The following is a 22117-nucleotide window of genomic DNA, read 5'->3' on the forward strand; positions in this document are numbered from 1 at the left end:
GAACAAAAATATAAACGCAACATGCAACAATTTCAAAGACTTTACTGTGTTACAGTTCATATAAGGAAATCAGTCAAGTCAAATAAATTCATTAGGCCCTAATCTATGGAATACTGATGTACATTTGTTGGTCACAAGAAAGGTAGGGGCGTGGATCAGAAAACCAGTCTGTAGAAATAGCCATTGATAAAATGCAATTGCATTTGTTGTGTGTAGCTTATGCCTGCCCATACCATATCCTCACCGCCACCATGGGGCACTCTGTTCACAAAGTTGACATCAGTAAACCGCTCGTCCACACGACGCTATACACTGTCTGCCATCTGCCCGGTACTGTTGAAACCGTGATTCATCCGCGAAGAGCACACTTCTCCATCGTGCCAGTGGCCAACGAAGGTGAACATTTGCCCACTGAAGTTGGCTTTGATTCTGAACTAGTCGGGTCAAGACCCTGGTGAGACAATGAGCATGCAGATGAACTTCCCTGAGACGGTTTCTGACAGTTTGTGCAGAAATTATTCGGATGTGCAAACCCAGTTTCATCAGCTGTCCGGGTGGCTGGTCTCAGAAAATCCCGCAGGTGAAGAAGCTAGATGTGGAGGTCCTGGGCTGGCATGGTAACACGTGGTCTGTGGTTGTGAGGCCGGTTGGACATACTGCCAAATTCTCAAAAACAATATTGGAGGCGGCTTATGGTAGAAAAAGTAACATTCAATTCTCTGGCAACAGCTCTGGTGGACATTCCTGCAGACATCTGTGGCATTGTATTGTGTCACAAAACTGCCTTTTATTGTTCCCAGAACATGGTGCACCTGTGTAATGGTCATGCTGTTTAATCAGCTACTTCATATGCCACACCTGAATACGTTCTGAATGCACTATACATACGCACACACATACACGCAACACACACGAATACCGACACAACACAAACATACAGACACACACATCATTTGCTGCTGGTAAGCTGTTCTTTATTTTACTCTTATTATTATTATTATATATCCGGATGCCTAGTCACTTTACCCTGCCTTCTTCATGTACATATCTACCTCAAGTACCTCGTACCTCTGCACATTGATCTGGTATTAGTTCTCCCTGTATATAGCTCCATTCTTGTGTATTTTATTTTATTCCTTGTGTGTTAGTTACTATTACATTTCTTATTATTTTTAAACTCTGCATCTTTGGGAAAGGTTTGTAAGCAAGCGTTTCACTGTAAAGTCTACACCAGAGTCTAGACCAAATGTATTTATATAGCCCTTCTTACATCAGCTGATGCCACAAAGTGCTGTACAGAAACCCAGCCTAAAACCCCAAACAGCGTATTCTACACATGTAATAAATAAAATTGGCTTTGATTTGGAAAATTCCAGTAGCCTATTATTCATATGCTGGCCCATTCTAACCAAACATTTCAGAACTTGCAAAAAGGTCAAATGGTAGCCTAAGCTTTGTCTTCATGCTGACCCATACTGTTGTTTTGAGACTATGATAATATGATTATTATTATTTCAATGTTCAATTCTATAGCCAACTGCAGTGGTTTGGTCTAGCTGTAAAAAATAAACAATGTTATGACAAAATTGTTTATAAATGCGGGTCTTACTTTATTTCACCCGATATCAAGAGAAGATCAGTTAACTGTGGTGTGAAATAGACTCCCACGTGGTCATGGACACATAAGAATAAGGGTTGATGGATTCACTCAAACCAAGAAGTGTCAAGCAAGAATATTACTCCATAAAGCAAGTAATTAATACGTATCTTTATGGGCTACTCTATTCTTTAATTACACGGTAGGCCTATTTCTCGTTGACGTGTCTTCCTTGTACACATGTATAAGTTATAATACATCAGTGGAGAAAATGTAAAGTGCTCCCCAACTGTCAGCCTGTGGGCATGGTTTTATTTGCACCCCCCAAAAAAAAATATTTTCTGAGCAAAAAAATGTATTCCCATGCGTAGTAGAGAAACACGTGATCATATAAAAATCATTTAAGAAAATGTAAGCAAGGTTTGGAATGTTTATGTTCTAATCAAATATTATATATGTTTGGGCTTCTTGCGGTCAATTTGCAGTCCACAAATGATTTGTAATTATGTTCCACCACTCAAGACAAAAAATGGTCCCGCGGCTGAATCTAGTTGATACCTGTTTTACAGTCACATTAGACTACAGTGCAATCTGTTCGGGTAGGATGGGTTGTGGTGACGTTTCCAACCAATAAGCGAGCTGCTCCCTCGTACAGAGCAGCATCGGCATCGCTCTCCTCAGCGGCAGTTTTGCTCTAGAGAAGTCGGGACAATTTCTCACAGAGCTTCTTATTGCGCTCAGAACTGCATCCAAGAAGAGAGCTCCGGGAATTATACAATTTATTCGAAGAAGGCGAGTCGGGCCAATCTCTGTCCCTTGATTTTACAGCGCTCTGGCAAAGATGAATTTAGGCTCCGTTCTTATACTGACGTGCACCTTAGTTGTGGACACATCTTGGGTAAGATATTTATTTATTTTCGAAATACGTTAGAAGTAGTCTACTGCACTGCTGTGCCCGTTTGGCATACACGAGCTTTGCAGCGCAGTGCATGTGGTGCTGAATTGTGGCGATGAGTGACTTTTCCTTGCAGTAGAATTTTGCCAATAGGGAACATAATGCATTTAAATTACGTATAATGTCACGATACTTTCAAACGATTCTTCAAAATGATTTTGTAGGCAGCAGTCATTTCGGGTTTGGTCACGAAAAGATACATCCGTATTGAATGACAGGTGCCTGAATAAACCAATCGGCTATGAATTTTGAGCGCCTTTAAAAAAAACTAATTTAGGTTACTTTAGTCTACTGAATTAACTGCAGTAGTCTACTAGTGTGTTATATCAATTGTAGAGGATGCCGAAGCCTTTCGTTTCATAAATTATATAGGCTTATACGAGGCTACGAACTTCATTGCCGTTTACAATATGGACTGTAATTTATTTTGATTAGATCAGCACTAGCCCATTGCTCGTTATAGCATATTATAGCCTATCTCTCGATATAATATCAAATGCACTATTCTTATAGTTTGATTACATTTACATTTGAAAACTTATCTGAAATGACGGCAATTTATAAAAAAAAAAATATATATATAGCCTACTCATGCCTGAAAGATATACATTTGTCTCCTGGATAGCACCTTTGCTGCAGCAAAGTAGAGAGTGAAGACTGATAAGAGAGTAGAAAACTGCAGTCACAATACTGATAATTGTAACAATAAGTTACACATTTTGTATAGGTTGTCTCTCTCTCTTTACTATACGCTTACCGCATTGACACTATGCACATGACTTCAGTAGGTCTATGATCTAATATGCATATTTCTGTTGCCCATCATCATCTTCAAATATACACATGGATTAGGCCTACTCTAGCCCCTCTCCTCCTTCTCCCCTTCTCATAAATCCATTAAGGTTTAAGGTAGTTTACAATGGACAAAATAAATACAATGTAAAAGGTGTCTAATGAACCCGCTGGTGTATCTGGTATTGATGATTCACTTGCAAATGTCGGCATTTAAACAGCAAGCTATGGACTGAAGCAAATCAGCAACACCAGTTGGGCGGTATCCAGGTTTCTATACCTACATACTGTGCCATCCCGGGATATACTGTATTACCGACAAGGGTCACAAGGGTTATTTTTTTTAAACGTCACTTACAAAATTCTAGGAATCTCCATCGCGGATTCTAGGTAAATGCAAGAGCATTCAAACATTAATTTCTAAAGCAGACAAACCATCTCAAAGTTATGCAAGTATCTCAAAATACAGTTTGCAGAACGCACAAAACAAATCGGGTATTTTAATCCAGGAGGGGATTGTCTCTGCTGCTGTTACCAAGAAGCTTGATCTAGCAAGCTAACATTAGCAAGTTATCAAAACCCAGCTGGATAGATTTTTTTTGGCACATCTTAGATAGTTAACTTAATTGTTATAAAATATATAGCTGGCAAACATGAGTGAATGTCACTACTTGATCACCTCGCTTCACTTACTCGATCACCTCAAATAAATTGCGCTGCAGGGGTGACTCATCTCATGAAGCCAGTGGAGAACGATTGAAGCTTCGGAAGTTCAAGGCCGCCTGCGGTACTGCAGGCATCCCAAATGATAGGGAATGGAAAAATGTCGTTATTCGTGTAAATAAGAAAAATGTTTCAAAGGCAATCATGGTGACGATAATTGTTACTAATACACCAGATTATTTTAAAATCGCTCACAGAAGAAGTTATAAGGATAATTGAGTTGCTAATGGCAGCGTGCAGTACCCTGGTCTGCCTTCAATTTGAGTTACACAATGAGAGGCGTCATCGCTGGCCTAGATGATGAACACGATCTGCTTTATCTATTATCTAATGCACAAGTTGACTGCAGGTATTTATTTAAGAAGTACAAATATTGAAATGTATAAAAAAATTGTATTGACAGGATTGGAAAATCTTGAAATACCCAGGGATACGGTATACCGCCCAACCCTACCAGTCTCTAATCTATCTGAAGGTTCAATATCAGTCTCAACACCTGTAAAATCAGCCTGCGACCCTCTGGCAACAAGTCAATTCTCCAATGCTTATAGGCTGTCTTGTTTTCTCTTCAGGTGACCAAGGCAGACCAACGACCTAAACCCCCATGCAGACCAGGCTTTTCCGAGAGCTTCTACACAGTCTTTGTCTCTAGGGATCTACTGCAAGGCCAGAACATTCTCAAAGGTAAGCACTGTGGTTGTGGTGGCGTTGGATCTCATTTATTGACTGTTTGTCCCTCTCTTCTCCGGAGCTACAGTAGATCCCAACCAGAGAGTGACAGAGTGTGTGTGGGGGGGATATATGCAGCATTCCATCATGACATAAGAAGGTACACTGTGGTATAACATGCAGCTCCGGTGAAACAAGCATACATGTGTTGATGCAGCTAAAGTTGGTTGGAATGTACACTATGTGGTTTGAGTCTGCATGATAACTAGGGCCGGACCTATACCAGCATCGCAATACTCGTTAGTGTTGTGTCAAGGAAAATCACAAATCATACACAAATCATAAAATAGATTTAACTTATTTAGGAAAACAGCTGTAATGTTGCAAACAGAAATCATTATTTTGTCATCCAGAGTCACATCTATTTATTTTCTAAGATATAAAGGACCAAAGAGTTTGCTTCGTGTTAATTTTTGTCATGGAAAAAATATCCCGATACTGGTATCGTCCTGGCCCTAAAGATAACTGTTTCTGATTTTGATAAGAGGTTTGCAATATACAAATCTATTCATTCTTATCACATGAACAGAATTTCCAAGCGAACATAAAAGAGTGTTCACATTGAAAACATTGAATTTATCCTTTTCTAAATGATCACTTAAGCATCAGACTTACCAAAGCAGGCTCATTTAAATCACCCATCTATCTCCTGCTGTGTGTGTTTACTGCTGGAAACTCCCAGCTTTTATTGTATTACCTGTATTCAATGTAATACATTTTTTATTTTATTCTCTTTATTTTCCAGAGGAATTCAATTCTCCTTTCATGTGCTCTGTTTATTTTCAGCTCATCACATCTTTTGTGAGGTTCCTGTCCAAAAATGTGAAATTATGCTGAATTTCTTTCAGACTGGCTCATCTTTTTGTCTTTAAGTCGCTTCTAATATTGCAAAAACAAACCTCACTGGCAGATTATTTTCCTATTCTTGTTAATTGACCATTCTAGTTGCTTGTATTGCGTATTCATCTTAGAATTGTACATTTGATATTGATTCAATGAAAACATCCTGGCTAGGTGTAGTACATTAAGAACTTTAGGAACTCAGCAGGGCAGGGTTTTAACTCCTAAAACTGACCTTACATGCTGACCACACCACTTGCGTTGGTGTACACATACTTATTATTCAATCGTTGCACCCACACTGCTCGCGCGGGTCAACAAGTGTCTGCGTAGAACTTGGTTCTATTTGTGACGCTTGACGCGCTACGTCCCGCCTCTCCCATTTCCTCATTGGTTTTTAGGAGCATATACCCACGTGGGTGATTGAAAGATTAACTGAAGTCCACACTCCAGGCCAGTTGGTGGTGCTAAGGCACCTTAAAGTTGGTTGCCAACCACCATATAAAGTCCAAAGAAGAAGAAGAAGCCTGAAGGAGGAGAGATTACTAGAAACAAACTCAGTTTACCCTTTTATCTGGCCGTGACCTGCGCAGTAGCTAGCTTTACATGGAATGGAAATGGAAAGCATCGTGGTAGCTTTTGATAAAGAATAACATCAAGACGAAGCAGCTGCTTTATAAGTGGGATGCACTGTTGAGCGCTACATCCCAAGGGGTTCGTGCTGATTGTACGGAGATTGTGACAGCCGGTTAAATGGCGTCCCTTGAGAAAGCAAGAGAAGTGCAGCATTATCATAAGGAGACGTATACTTGGAATATGGAGGAGGAATGGAGGGAAAAAGAGAGCATGAGGAGGTATAAGAGAGAGAGGGAGGAAGACGGTGAGCTTGAGTTGTTTAAAAATAGTGGAAAAAAGAGAGATGGTTTGTTAAAGAAGAATGGTAGAAAGTGTAAGCAGAGTGAGGAGAATTGGAAGTGAATCAGGTCGAAGTATTGGAGGTGGTAGGTGTGGTGAAGTTGTCGGATCCCGAGGCTTGCACCGATGGTCAGGATAAAGATGAGCCTGTTAGGGTAGTAGTGAAGTTTTTGGAAAAGTGGACACTTGCCTTTTGGCCGATCCATTTGTGGTTTCAGGGTGGGTGAAAACAGTGTTGGATACTGTGGAATCAGTGAGGGTAACCAGAAGTGGTCTTGTGATAATGGTGTTTCTGCTGGTCAGAGGGAGAAGGTTCTCTGCGTTAGATTAATGGGGGCAAGAAATGTGAATTGTTTCGCTGTCAAGAAAAGGGCGCCTTTGAAAGGAGTGATTACTGAAGTAGCAGTAAATGTAAAAGTTGATCAACTGAAGGGGAAGATTCCCGGTGTTTGTGATGCTCGTCGTTTGGTGTAACACAGACAGGGTATCGAGAGTGGTGAAACAGACGGGTCGTTGTCTGAATTTCGAGTTTTGATGTTGAGTTTTTGCCCGACAAAGTGATGTTAGGATATATAAGTTATCCTACACAAACTTTTGTGCAACATTACGTTGTTACAGGTGTCAAGCTTATGGGCATGTGGCAGCAGTGTTTAGGAGGGAGGTTCCTAGGTGTGAGAAGTGTGTAGAAGGGCATGAGACAAACGAATGTGTAGCGTTGGGGAAAGTAGTGTTAATTGTAGGGGTGCCCATGGGGCTGGGGATCAGGATCGTCCCGTAAGAGAGAGGCAGGTTTAGGTTTCCAGGGTTAGAGTAGTGCAGAAGTTGTCATATGCTGAGGTAGTGAAGAAAGTAGAGGAAGATGGGTCAAGAGGGAGGGATCCTGAGAGGAGTAGTAGATCTGTACCGGTACGGTGGGATATGCCAACAAGTGATACACGTTTCAGTAAATTTGATTTTTTTGGGCATTTATAGCAATGATTATCAACTACTGCAGGGATGGAACCTAAGTTGCAGAAAATTGAGATTGTGGAGGCAGCTGCAGAGAGGTATTTGGGTGTGCGAGACTTGACGTCAGAAGAGTTACAGGGTGTCTTAAGTGGTGATGTCCTGTCCTTTCAGGTTGTTGGCCTGAGGTAGGACTAAATAGATTTAAATAGTGGAGCAGGGTGGGGCAATTAAAAAAAAAAATAGTGAGTGTAGTGTTAGATGGTAGGGTATTTGTTTATTTGTTTTTTCAAGTCTAGTAGGTGGCGGTAATGCAACATATATTGGATTCCAACTGCCGTTAAACCTCATTGAAGAAGTACCCTTTTATCTGTGGATTAATTGTCGGAGTAGAGGACCTTGTGCATTTCAGGTAAAATACCAACCCAATGTTTAAATCCCAGGACAAATTAGCAAGCAACAGCAAGCTAGCTAGCTAAATTGCCATAAATGTTTAATGCTTTTGGACCTGTCCCCAAATTAATATAGTTGGTTCAGAGCGGTCTAGTCAGCATGTTATCCCCTATGACTCTTCTCAGTGATTTAACACTAGAGAAAGATGAGCCCGACACTCCCCAGACACGCAAAGTTTAGGTTATTTGCTAGGATGAAATGGAGCTCTTGTTTTAATGGTTGTTGGGACATGTCACCAGCTTTAAACGAAAGCAATTTAATTATTGCGGAGGTTATTTAGAAGGACACATTAAGTCAATAGGGAGCTACTTTGCCTGGAGGCTTAGGGTGGAAGGCACCTGGAAATTGGCTGAGGTGTCCTCAGTGACCCTCGCCAAAAACAATGTTGACAGAATCTGATGCATTTGGACAGGTTGTACGACATTGTATGTATGTATGTATGTATGTATGTATGTATGTATGTATGTATGTATGTATGTATGTATGTATGTATGTATGTATGTATGTGTGTGTGTGTGTGTGTGTGTGTGTGTGTGTGTGTGTGTGTGTGTGTGTGTGTGTGTGTGTGTGTGTGTGTGTGTGTGTGTGTGTGTGTGTGTGTGTGTGTGTGTGTGTGTGAGAGAGAAACACTGCTGCCTGCACCTTCAAGTTTCAGCAGAAATCATCCACCATTCCAGTGCTAGATAATTTGGATTTGGTCTTTATTGTACAGCATCCATTGCTTCGATACAATATTACCTCTGTACCCTCTCACTCAGTTTGCTCTGTGAAAATCAATCTTTGAGTCGTGCTGTCCTACTGGCCACTCTGAGGAATATCGTCTGGAGGAGCTTGCTAAGTCCTCTTGCTATGATTAATGTGCTGCATCTGGCCTGACTGAAGGTTTGTTTTCTCCACAACACAATGCAACATGGAGAAAAGGAAGAAGACTTTAATATTAACAATACTTTGTGTGTAACCCAGAACCGTCATCTAATACTTTAATGGTGAGGCAGAGAGGAGGGAGGGGCTGAGGTGCTACAATGGTAAGGTTGCTGGACAATTTAAGTTCTATAGCCACTGCATCCTGTGAGAGGAAGACACTGAGCAATCGTCCCAGCGTCACAGAATACTGTTTTAGCAACCAGCCAGGTGCAACCTGACAATGGGTTCTATGCTGTTAGCTGGGCAGTGAACCTCAGCCATTTCCATGTTCTAATCCCACACCATTCATCCAGTCTTTAAGGTGGTGGGAAGGAAAAGCTGTAAGACAGTATTTGTCATATTGACTGTTTGGAGGGTGTGTGGGTAGATCTTAGACCATTGCCTAATTGTACAAAATGCAAATTGTTTCTTGTTAGCCACCCACCTCAGTGCCTTTTCACATCTGTGGCTTTAATGCAGGGATCGGTAACAGAGGGACAGTTTTTGTAAGGATTTTAGTGTTTGGTCAAAAAAGTCCATAAAATCACCAGGAATTCAGTCAAAAAAAAATATATATTTAGGAAATCAGTTCCCAACTATTCCCGCAAATACAAATAGAGATGTCACCGTGTCTAAATTTAATCAAGGTATGAAGTGATGTTATTTTCAAATACAATCCTTTTGGGCTTAGTTGTGGTCAATTTGTGAGTACAGCACTCTTCTAGCTGCCATTATCCAGTCTCAGCTGGCCATGCTTCCATTTCCCTATATGTTAAACAGGCTTTTATTGGTTTATGGTAACACAAAATACCTTTATTGTTTATCATCACATACATCTATTGGCTGCCTTGAAGTTTAAAAGAGTGAAATAGCACATGCAATGGAGCTGATTGTCTCTGTAGGGGAGGAGTTGGAGAGATTATGGCAGGGAGCCTAAAGAGGCATAGCGCTCATTCCATGTAGATTCCTGCTGTGGCCAGAAGGGCCATGAAAAGGGATATTCTGGTAATTGTGCATCGCAGTGTAAACCATCACTTCGGCCTAAGAGCTGGAACAGACACCTAGGAACGTGGGCAGGAGCAGCGGCAGACCACAAAATAAATGGATTTGAACTGCAGTTTCTTCAGGATAGTGGCTTTTAAAGTCGCTGTCGGTACATATTCAAAAAGACATCTGTGATGAGTTTCACCCCTCGCTCATCACCATCCACCACGGCAGGGGTGAGAAGGGCACGGTGGGTTTTGTAGAGTGCATATTTGTGTTTTCTGTTATGGCTCAATGTGTCAAGCAAACGTACAATGCCAATTTAATATGAATAGCAATGTTGTTTTGGGATGCTTTTGGTTCTCTCTCTAAAGGAATGGAGTCAAGGCAGCTAATAAAAGTATGGAGGTTCAGGAGGGACATAATACATTGAACACGTGGTCTTCAAGGTGACAGCAACACTAGTGTAGTATCAGTTCTGTGGATAAGTGCATCTTTAATTGAAGCTTGTGCTTTGTGAACCGCAACACATACTTCTATCCACTTTCAAACAGAATGGACTTGTTTTGATGTCCAAACTTTGTTTCACATGTATTTTCAAGGAATCTGAACCCTCTGCCTTACTATGAGAAACATGGGATTTTGATCTCTCCTGTTGTTGCTTACTTGAGTTACCTTTTCACTTCCCTCCCATTCTTTCAATATGTGATTGTTTTGTCTTTGCGGTCCGGCTGTTGATAAACAGGTGGTTGGGCTTCTCCTGCATTTATACTTTGTTCGATGTCGCTAGATAATATCAGTATTGCACGCATTCACATGATTTTATCTGACCGGGAGCAAGATGTGTTTCATAAAACTTAACCAGATGCCTTCAACTATCAGCACTTTACTGACTGTTATAACCCACAACTTTAGAAGTCGTTTGTGCGGAATGACATGTAACCCCAATCAAATATTGTTTGAAAATATCGGACAATTATAGTAATATCCCACTGGGCACATCATCACATCGATTTTTGTTTGTTTGTTTAAATGATGTGGAAACAACGTTGGTTCAACCAGTTTTTGCTCAGTGGGATCTTGGATTAAACCGCCTGTCTGGTGTGTGCTCTGTTCTACAGAACCTCAGACACCTCGTCATGCTTCTCTCCAAGTCAGGCAGCTCTGCTTTCATAAGTATGTCCAAACCCAGTGAAAGGGATTACGATTTCAGGCATTTTGATAAGCAGGATGCCATTTTCCCTCAGACTCACTCCATCTCTCTTGTCCCCGAGAGCCTTTCTTCTCTCCACACAGGACACAGAGTCTGTGGTGTGCTGATAGAATACAGGTAGTGTGGATGAGCCACATCATTTCTCTTTATCTCCTCTTCCCTTCACACACAACACAAGGTATGTCCCTATATCCCTCAAACCACCTACAACATGACATCCACTGCTAGCCCATTCAACCAAGCCACCCAAGGTACGTATGTGGTACAATACAATGTTTTCCATTTATTGTTGGTCGTCCCCTCTATAGTGGGTGACATACTGTAAAGAGCTGTTGGAAGGAGCGCTAACTGTTAGCAGAAATAGTTGTTGTCACGAGAACTATATACCACATTCTTTTGGTAATGTTACAGTGATTTGTGGGGTTCGGGATCTTTGTGTGGACCTTTTTGCTCAGTAGATTTTATTTTCATTTGATTTATTTCACCTTTGTTTAACCAGGTAGGCCAGTCGAGAACAAGTTCTCATTTACAACTGTGACCTGGCCAAGATGAAGCAAAGCAGTGCGACACAAACAACACAGAGTTACACATGGGATAGACGAATGTACAGTCAATAACACAATAGTAAAATCTATATACAGTCTGTGCAAATGTAGGGAGGTAAGGCAATACATTTTTTAGTTATTTTTTATTTCACCTTTATTTAACCAGGTAGGCAAGTTGAGAACAAGTTCTCATTCACAACTGCGACCTGGCCAAGATAAAGCAAAGCAGTTCGACAGATACAACAACACAGTTACACATGGAGTGAAACAAACATACAGTCAATAACGACAATAATACAGTAGAAAAATAAGTCTACATACAATGTGAGCAAATGAGGTGAGATAAAGGAGGTACAGGCAAAAAAGGCCATGGTGGCGAAGTAAATACAATATAGCAAGTAGAAAATACAAAAAATAAAATAAAATAGGCCATAGAGGCGAAATAATTACAATTTAGCATTAACACTGGAGTGATAGATGTGCAGATGATGAATGTGCAAGTAGAGATACTGGGGTGCAAATGAGCATAAAAATAACAATATGGGGTTAAGGTAGTTGGGTGGGCTATTTACAGATCGGTAAGCTGCTCTGACAGCTGATGCTTATAGTTAGTGAGGGAGAAATAAGTCTCCAGCTTCAGTGATTTTTGCAATTCGTTCCAGTCATTGGCAGCAGAAAACTGGAAGGAAAGGCGGCCAAAGTAGGTGTTGGCTTTGGGGATGTCCAGTGAAATATACCTGCTGGAGCGCGTGCTACGGGTGGGTGTTGCTATGGTGATGAGTGAGCTGAGATAAGGCGGTGCTTTACCAAACAGACTTATAGATAACCTGGAGCCAGTGGGTTTGGCGACGGATATGTAGTGAGGGCCAGCCAAAGAGAGCATACAAGTCGCAGTGGTAGGTAGTATATGGGGCTTTGACAAAACGGATGGCACTGTGATAGACTACATCCAATTTGCTGAGTAGAGTGTTGGGGGCTATTTTGTAAATGACATTGCCTGACGTCAAGGATCAGTAGGATAGTCCGTTTTACGAGGCTATGTTTGGCAGCATGAGTGAAGGATGCTTTGTTGCGAAATAGGAAGGCGATTCTAGATTTAATTTTGGATTGGAGATGCTTAATTTGAGTCTGGAAGGAGAGTTTATAGTCCAGATAACAAACCATGTGTCAATGATTCAGTCCAATAGGTAGTATTTTAGCCTCTATTGTCTGTGTTTTAGAGTTAAGGGTATGTTAATAGAGTTAAGGATATGTTCTGACCCAACTGCCCTCCATTCGTATAAGATAGATCAGTCTTAGCTGAAGAGAGACAAAGAAACGTGTTGCATTGTTCTATCCTGGACTCCAGCTGCAATCCATTTCCAATCCCTGTGCCTCAGTAGTCGGCCAGGGAAGGTTATGCAATAGACCTAAATGCATTGAAAAATTAAGAGATGAGCAAAAGGTGTCCCAAAGTCTGACCTTCAGAATGGGGTAATCATGATATTATCAGACCTGAGATTGGATATTCTAGAGCCAGCGGCAGCCAACCAGTCAAATCACTAACAGAAAAGTAAAGGAGCGAGAGAGAAAGGGCATATAATATGTTTTCTCAAAATAGTCCTGGCCAGGAGATTAATTTGCGGGGACATATTTGGTGGAAGTTCACTGTTTTAGTGTGGGATGCCGCACGGTGAGAATTTCAGTTAAAAAATGGCTACGGAAAGCAACCAATTTCAAGGATAGTTCCACCAGCTACACAATCCCCATGTAACCCCTGATCTCTTGCAAAGAGAGACATTTGTGTTCTATGAATGCAATTTGCATCGTTAATCAAGATCTTCCCTTAATCAGTCACTCTCTCTTAATCAATATGCTTTAGTGCTTTACATCTTCGTGCTCTCTAACGATTCAAGACCCTGATGAGGAAGCTTTCTTTTGTTGTGTTTCAGAAATAGGTGATTTTTCTCTGTAGGAAGCCTCCGCTTCACTTCATAATTGTCTGTGTAACCCTGCATCAACCAGTTCATTACCAAGGTTTTCTCCCTCCCCTAAGCCCCAGGATATACATGCGTCTGAATAAAAATCGGGCTTCTGTGTTCAAGTGAGGTTTAGCTGACTTTAGACTATTCATTCACTTGTTATCTTATTTGTTTGGATCTTTGCTACAGATATGTTTTCATGTCATAACATTTGTTGGGTTATTAAGCAGATTATGATTTTAATTATTAATAGTAGAACTGGGCGATTTGGACAAAATCCAAATTGCGATAAATTACCTGAATTACCTGATAACGATAAATAGCACAAGTTTCTAACATTTAATGTGCACAGTATTATTTATTTATTATCATTTAAACTATTACTACTAGTTTGATGGTTGTAGCCATCAGTTGTTCCATTAAGCACCCTAAGGTCGATATCTGCGCCCCCGCAGAAATCGAATTAGCATAATACAAAAATCCCCATTAAAAATCTGTCAGTTTAAGCTAGAGATGTCAGATTTTTTGCATTGTATGCGGTGGATTGAGATGCACCCATCTATGTCACACTTCCGCTTCAGCGGTGAAAGAGCTCGAGGGGTGTTTGTCAGACCATGTCCGAAAATCGGTCTTCACAAAATCGTCTGTAGCGTCCAAACAGTTTGGCCTACAAACTATTATGACCCCTCTATGGAAAGATGAAACTCCCGCGAACAAATACATGTTTGTTGTTTTGTTCTAGGAAAAGACTCGTCTGAAGGTCCCCCCAGAACTAGTTGAAAAAATGTATGAATGTATATGTGGACACTGTTTAGTGCCAAAAATAAAAGGTTAAATACATGTTAAAAAACAAGCAAATGTTTCCAGATCTTTCTTATATATTTTAGATATAGAACAGACACTTCAGAGCAAACTTCCTTTTCGATTTTTTGAGGGGGGACTATCTGTTGTTCCATGAAGGTTGTATGGGCTAATAGCTGTAAGGCCAATATTTATTTTTCATCAAATACATTTTTTTATGTAATTTTCTTTTTCTAAAATCAAAAAGCTAAATGATCATTAGTATGACCTTTAAAAAAAAAATCCATATAGCTTAGTAGAACCCCCACCCCCCCATCCCGCGGCTTAGACAGGGATTAGACTCTTATTGGTTAACAATCGCCCATATTTGCAAACTTATTTAATTTCAAACTCTAGTATAGGCTTCTTATCGTAATGAAAGATATCAGCGAAATTCCTGCGATAAGTGGTTGGTATGGTCGGTGTCAATACTTTTTGGTTTATCGTCCCAGCTCCAACTAATAGGACCAAGACATGAAATAGAACTAGAGGTCTACCATGGTAACCCAGCATAATACAAGGTTAAATGTGTATCCTGAGAGCATTGTGCTTGAGATACCTTTTTATAATAGTGGTCTTTAATGATACTTCTTTCCATGGCTTAAGTATCCTCTCAAGCTTTGAGATTAAATATGAAATCTGCATCCTTGTCTTCTTGTATACCTCCCACCTACCTGTGTGATTGTGTCAGTGTGTTAACCCTGATCTCTCTCTCTCTCAGCTGCAGCCTCCATGGTTAGAAGCCCTCTGGTAGTGCTTTAATTACTGTGTGGACTGAGTGGAGTGGATTAGTTCTGGAGGTCTGTCTCAGCCTAGGGGATGAGGGATGTGATTCAGCCCAGAGTGGCTCCATTCACTCCCTTCCTCAAGAAAACAGGAGGAGGAGAATGTTGAGGGAGGAAGAGAAAGTAGTGGGCTTTGTTGCCATACCTGGGCTATGGGCAAAAAAATAATTCAGTAGATGCTTTTCAAATATCAGGTCCCACAGCAATGTTGTTTCTAATACTGTTGTCACGATACCAGATGTTTGACTTTGATACTGATACCAGGTTTTGTATACAATACTCAATTACAAACGATACCACTGCAAAAAAAACAACAACAATGTATTAGCTAAAGTCACATTGAACAATATGTTGATAACTGGTAGAACAAATAAAATAACAAATTCTATATTCAATTTCTTGCTAAAATAAAACATAATGAATAACAGAATAATACCTTCAAGTGTTCCTTATGAAAAATTATACAACGGATTGGTCTAATCCTGAATGCTGATTGGTTAAAACCGCATTCCAGCTGCTGTCTATTCCAGAAGTTACCACCAGCTAAATCTATGATGTTAAAGTGCCCATTTACTCTGTTCCATCTGACTGCGTAATCCACTGTCTCATCAGCCCAGCCAGGAAATGTATGAACTTGATCTCCATTATAAAAAGCATCTAGACATTATCTCACATTTCTTTTAGACCAACATTTCACATTCAACAGCGGAGATTTGTATAAACCTTGCTGTCCACACACGTGGGCCTCCTTGGGCAACAGCACTGGAGTGTTGTCATTCACATCTATCAGATGTACAGTGGAGCAAAAAAGTATTTAGTCAGCCACCAATTGTGAAAGTTCTCCCACTTAAAAAAATGAGAGAGGCCTGCAATTTTCATCATAGGTACACTTCAACTATGACAGACAAAATGAGGAAAAAGAATCCAGAAAATCACATTGTAGGATTTTTAATTAATTTATTTGCAAATTATGGTGGAAAATAAGTATTTGGTCAATAACAAAAGTTAATCTCAATACTTTGTTATATACCCTTTGTTGGGAATGACAGAGGTCAAAGGTTTTTGACACACTGTTGCTGGTATTTTGGCCCATTCCTCCATGCAGATCTCCTCTAGAGCAGTGATGTTTTGGGGCTGTTGCTGGGCAACACGGACTTTCAACTCCCTCCAAAGATTTTCTATGGGGTTGAGATCTGGAGACTGGCTAGGCCACTCCAGGACCTTGAAATGCTTCTTACGAAGCCACTCCTTCGTTGCCCGGGTGGTGTGTTTGTGATCATTGTCATGCTGAACGACCCAGCCACGTTTAATCTTCAATGCCCTTGCTGATGGAAGGAGGTTTTCACTCAAAATCTCACGATACATGGCCCCAATCATTCTTTCCTTTACACTGACCAGTCGTCCTGGGCCCTTTGCAGAAAAACAGCCCTGAAGCATGATGTTTCCACCCCCGTGTTTCACAGTAGGTATGGTGTTCTTTGGATGCAACTCAGCATTCTTTGTCCTCCAAACACGACGAGTTGAGTTTTTACCAAAAAAGTTATATTTTGGTTTCATCTGACCACATGACATTCTCCCAATCTTCTTCTGGATCATCCAAATGCTCTCTAGCAAACTTCAGATGGGCCTGGACATGTACTGGCTTAAGCAGGGGGACACGTCTGGCACTGCAGGATTTGAGTCCCTGGCGGCGTAGTGTGTTACTGATGGTAGGCTTTGTTACTTTGGTCCCAGCTCTCTGCAGGTGATTCACTAGGTCCCCCCATGTGGTTCTGGGATTTTTGCTCACCGTTCTTGTGATAATTTTGACCCCACAGGGTGAGATCTTGCGTGGAGCCCCAGATCGAGGGAGATTTTCAGTGGTCTTGTATGTCTTCTATTTCCTAATAATTGCTCCCACATTTGATTTCTTCAAACCAAGCTGCTTACCTATTGCAGATTCAGTATTCCCAGCCTGGTGCAGGTCTACAATTTTGTTTCTGGTGTCCTTTGACAGCTCTTTGGTCTTGGCCATAGTGGAGTTTGGAGTGTGACTGTTTGAAGTTGTGGACAGGTCTTTTTATATTGTTGTCCTGTAATGAGTGCATTTTGCATTACTTTTGGGTTCTAATAATATTATAATGCTCACATAAATGTCACGCTGAATATATGTTCATGTCACTGTCATGCAAAAATAATTCGCATTTATTTGCTGGTACAATAATGACAACTTACAATGCAAATGTTATGGTTAAAATAGTTAATGTCGTTTTATGTCGTAAACCTCACATTTCTTTGTAACATCTTTTGCTTAGTTGTTTTAGTGGGCTGGCCCTCATCTTTTCCATAGTCAAAGTATTCCCATAGTTTGCTTCTGTAGCCAGTTTTGGCAACAAGCTGCGGGTGTTTGAGGTATGATGTTTTCGTTTGAAGAAGCCATGCTGTCAGCATTTTCTCTTTCCTTTCACTTGCTTCTCAAAGTGGTTTGCGCTGTGTCAGCTGCAATGCTAGTAAAGAAACATTTTTTCATGTTCTAGTATCAAAAAGTACTGAAGTTTTGGTATACCGTGCAACACTAATGTGAAATGTGTTGATTTGCTGTGTTGAAATGTGTCTGTGTGTCCTGATCTCTGTTTTTAAAATGTCTGTTTGTACATAATGTTTTCATGTTTATACGTTTACCTGCCTGGGGACTGCAGATGTGTCAGCTAATTCTGGTGCACCGCGTCACTTCTAATATTCTGAGACTTGTTTTCTTGTATGTTGTCCCTGCCAAATCAACTTAGTGATTATCCTGTACTTTTGTATACTTCACAAGCTAGAAGTGGTCCCTGAAAATTGCATGTCACGTGCAAATATGTGCACCACATCATTGCTCTCTCTCGCTCCACTGTGGGTGCATCATGTGCATCTTGCTAGCTGTCAGTCATTGGTTGAACTCGATTTGCTAGGGGGCTGGCCCACATGGGGGAAAATGTAGGGAAGATGGTGCAGCACAGCTTTCAGAAAACAGTTGCTTTCAAACCAGGGATTGTGTAGCTAATTGAGGTAAGACAGTGAACCTGCTCATAGATTATGCTTGTATGAACTACACAGCTCAAAGCGGGAGGTTTAAAAAATACTTAGAAGTCGCCAAAGTTCCCGAGCACCTCTATAATAAAATGAATGAGCAACTGAGCAAATGTTGCTTTCCTTTGCCCAACCAAAATTGTTTATCCTCGAAACACAAATACCAGCTTTTACGTCTTCGTCCTTTCTCTACATCCATCACAATGTTCCAGTGTGCATCGGCTTGATTCACTCACTGTGTTGCTAGAGATGCATAGTGCATGCTGTTTGTGTAAATTAGTACTACGTATGATGCTACAATATGGCAGCATCTGTACATTTATGTCAAATAGGGTTCCTGGAGAGCTATATCTGTTCAATGAGTAATGGGCAAAATATATCCCCTCCTAAAATAAATGTCAGTCAGCCCATCCATTTACTATAGGCCATCATCCTAGTCATTATTCACCATGAATAATCCTAATCTGAAGCAGTTAGTCTGAATGATGCTGTTACATTAAGGAGCTTATGGATTGGGACCATTTCACTCCTCCTCACGCTTCCCTCCGTATCTTTCTCTCCCCCTCCCTCCTCTCTCCTGAGCCAGGGACTTACTTTATTGATACGTTATGGTGAAGCGAATTGACCTTGTGCTGCCACTTTACACCCATGTTCCCCAGTGTTCCTATCCTCAGTTCACCATCACTGGACGAGCTGAAAAACATGGTACAATCAAAGTGATTTACGCCATGCTGCGCCCAACTCATATATTCCTCAGAGCCGCAGTTATACACATCTATCTTTAGGGCCGCTGTGTACTGTAGGCTGCATCCATTTCTGTAACCACAGGGTTTCTATCTTTGTAATTAAAAGGTTTCACTTCCGTTTGTGCTTTAAAGTCGAACATCACTAAGGTCCTAGCCACAGAAATCACTGTTTTTAGTCTTTTGTTGTCTCATTCAACCATGTTCTTCTGTATCTCTAGTCATGGTAGAGTATTTATGTTCCTATGCTCTTACCTCTTTCATTTTGTTTTCCCACATCCTAGCAAGCAGACCGTGTTCTGTGTTGTGGGTGTGTTGGTATATGACTATTGCTGAGTGTGTTTGTGTTTTAATGTTATGTCTCTGTGTGTTTGCTATGGAGAATGTACAGTGCATTCGGAAAGTATTCAGACCCCTTGACTTTTTCCACATTTTGTTACTTTACAGCCTTATTCTAAAATTGATATACAAGTTTCAATGATCTACACACAATACCCCTTGGTGACAAAGCAAAAACAGGTTTTTAGACTTTCTCATTTATATATTTTTAACTGAAATACCTTATTTACATAAGTATTCCGACTCGAAATTGAGTTCAGGTGCATCCTGTTTCCATTGATCATCCTTGAGATGTTTCTACAAATTGATTGGAGTCCACCTGCAGTAAATTCAATTGATTGGACATGATTTGGAAAGGTACACACCTGTCTATATAAGTTCCCACAGTTGACCGTGCATGTCAGAGCAAAAACCAAGCCATGAGGTCGGTAGAGCCTCGAGACAGGATTGTGTCGAAGCACAGATCTGGGGAAGGGTACCAAATAAATTCTGCAGCATTGAAGGTCCCCAAGAACACAGTGGCCTTCATCATTCTTAAATGGAAGAAGTTTGGCACCACCAAGACTCTTCCTAGAGTTGGCCGCCCAGCCAAACTGACCAATCGAGGGAGAAGGGCCTTGGTCAGGGAGATGACCAAGAAACCCATGCTCACTCTAACAGAGTTCTAGAGTTCCTCTGTGAGGATGGGGGAATCTTCCAGAAGGACAACCATCTCTGCAGCACTCCACCAATCAGGCCTTTATGGTAGAGTCGCTAAACGGTCTCCACTTCTCGGTAAGGCACATGACAGCTCGCTTTGATTTTGCAAAAGGCACCGAAAGGAGTCAAATCATGAGAAACCTTATTCAAGGTGAAACCAAGATGGAACTCTTTGGCCTGAATGCCAAGCGTCACATCTGGAGGAAACCTGGCACTATCCCTACGGTGAAGCATGGTGGTGTTGATAATGGTGGTCTTGATAAAAACCTGCTCCAGAGCACTCAGGACCATAAGCACACAGCCAAGACAACGCAGGAGGAGTAGCTTCGGGATAAGTCTCTGAATGTCCTTGAGTGGCCCAGCCAGAGCCCAGACTTGAACCCGATCGAACATGTCTGGAGAGACCTGAAAATAGCTGTGCAGCGTTGCTCCCCATCCAACCCGACAGAGTTTGAGATGATCTGAAGAGGAGAATTGGAGAAACTCCCCAAATACAGGTGTGCCAAGCTTGTAGCATCATACCCAAGAAGACTCGAGGCTGTAATCACTGCCAAAGATGCTTCAACAAAGTACTGAGTAAAGGGTCTGATATTTACATTTTTTATTTGTAATACATTTGCAAAAATGTCTAAACCTGTTTTTGCTTTTTCATTATTTGTACTGTGTGTAGATTGACGAGGGAAAAAAACCCAATTTAATCAATTTTAGAATAAGGCTGTAAACTATCAAAATGTGGAATATGTGTGTTTGTTTGTCTTCCTGTCATGGTGTTTATCTGTAGTGTTAAGTAACTATTATACTACAGCCTGGGGTGTGTGTGTGTGTGAGGAGGCACTGCTCCATCCACAGGGTGATTATCTTAAATGGAGAAATTAAAGGATTACAAACCAGCCAAGTAATCCAGCTGTCAATCCCATGGCTCATTAGCAGGCAACAGGATAGGCATGGGTGTGGGTGGGAGACAGGGAAAAAAATAGGACGAGAGGGAGAAGAAAAGACAGAGAGAGAGAGTAGATTGAGAGAAACAGACGGATAGAGACAGAGTAGAGGCAGAGCGGCACTGGGAGGTTTAGGCTCTGTTAAGCTTTTACTTCCTGGGCTTTTGGCATGGGAAAATGAAATCACCAGCAAACCTCTTTCGAGGTGTCTTGCAATTTCCTTATTAATTATTGCCAACGATTAGTGAATTTAATTGAAGTTTCTTCAACAGCTGTAATTTGCTTTTCAGCTGTATGTGTCTGTGATAGTAGTACAGTACACTGACTTTTCTGTAATCTCAATAGTACAACACTGTATATTAGACAGTAAAATACCTTAATGTTGTAGATAATGTTGTAGATAACACTGCATTATGGGTAAAATGCTGAAAAATACTGTTATTAACTGTAATTGGAAGACTCCTGTAAAAATTACTCTAACATACTGTATTTCTTTGTGGTCATAGATTATGCCTGCTGTAGATTTGAATGATCCGTTTCAGATGCCAACCTCATGCTGTCGGGTGAGACACATGAAGCTCAGATATATTTGAGTAAATATCTTGAAGCGGCTGTGAAGTTGAATAAGTATATGTATTGCTAGCCAATGTTGAATTATTGTATGCTTTGTTAACCTAGCCAGCTAGCTAGCTTGCTAACTTTTGCTAGCTAGTTAGCCTGTTAGCTAGGTCAAGTTGACACAAGCCATTTCAGTCGTAAATATCTTGGTGTTCAAATTAGAAAAACAATCACCCAGATAACAATTGTCATGGCTAATAGGCTTCGCTGAACAGCAGCCTCTCAGTGTCAGAGAATGAACTGAGAGCAAATTCGTAACCATTATGTTTTCACCATTACTACAGAGAAAATGTCCTGTTTCTAGCAGTTCAAAAGATATTACACATATTTTTCGTATTGACAGGCTCCATTTTATACTGTTAAACTACTCGCGAATGACCAGTGCACCGGTGTTGTATCGAGCCGACCTATAGGGTGCTTGCTACAGGGCAGCTGTACCTCAGTGTGGCTGGTGGTAGCTAGTAAAATTGCCAATTATTTTCTCTCCCAGGATTATATTTCAAGTAGGATAGCAGTCTACACAATAAATAACTAATATTGGTAGCTATCAAG

The 22117-nt window shown here is 40.8% G+C and overlaps 1 protein-coding gene across 2 annotated transcripts in view; it reads left to right on the forward strand.

Moving 5' to 3' along the window:
- The first annotated feature begins 2247 nt into the window (after nt 1-2247).
- LOC118399846 (cadherin-4-like) overlaps nt 2248-22117 on the forward strand; it is a 244939-nt gene continuing 225069 nt past the window's right edge. Inside the window, exons 1-2 of one of the 2 annotated variants that reach the window (XM_052473342.1) lie at nt 2248-2495; nt 4640-4751. In XM_052473342.1, coding sequence (XP_052329302.1) covers nt 2439-2495; nt 4640-4751 — 169 coding nt within the window. In that variant the 5' untranslated portion in view covers nt 2248-2438. The remainder of the gene's footprint in view (nt 2496-4639; nt 4752-22117) is intronic. The other variant, XM_052473341.1, reaches the window with a different exon arrangement.

The sequence above is a fragment of the Oncorhynchus keta genome, chromosome 21 (assembly GCF_023373465.1).
Source record: "Oncorhynchus keta strain PuntledgeMale-10-30-2019 chromosome 21, Oket_V2, whole genome shotgun sequence".
In the NCBI taxonomy this organism is placed as follows: domain Eukaryota; kingdom Metazoa; phylum Chordata; class Actinopteri; order Salmoniformes; family Salmonidae; genus Oncorhynchus; species Oncorhynchus keta.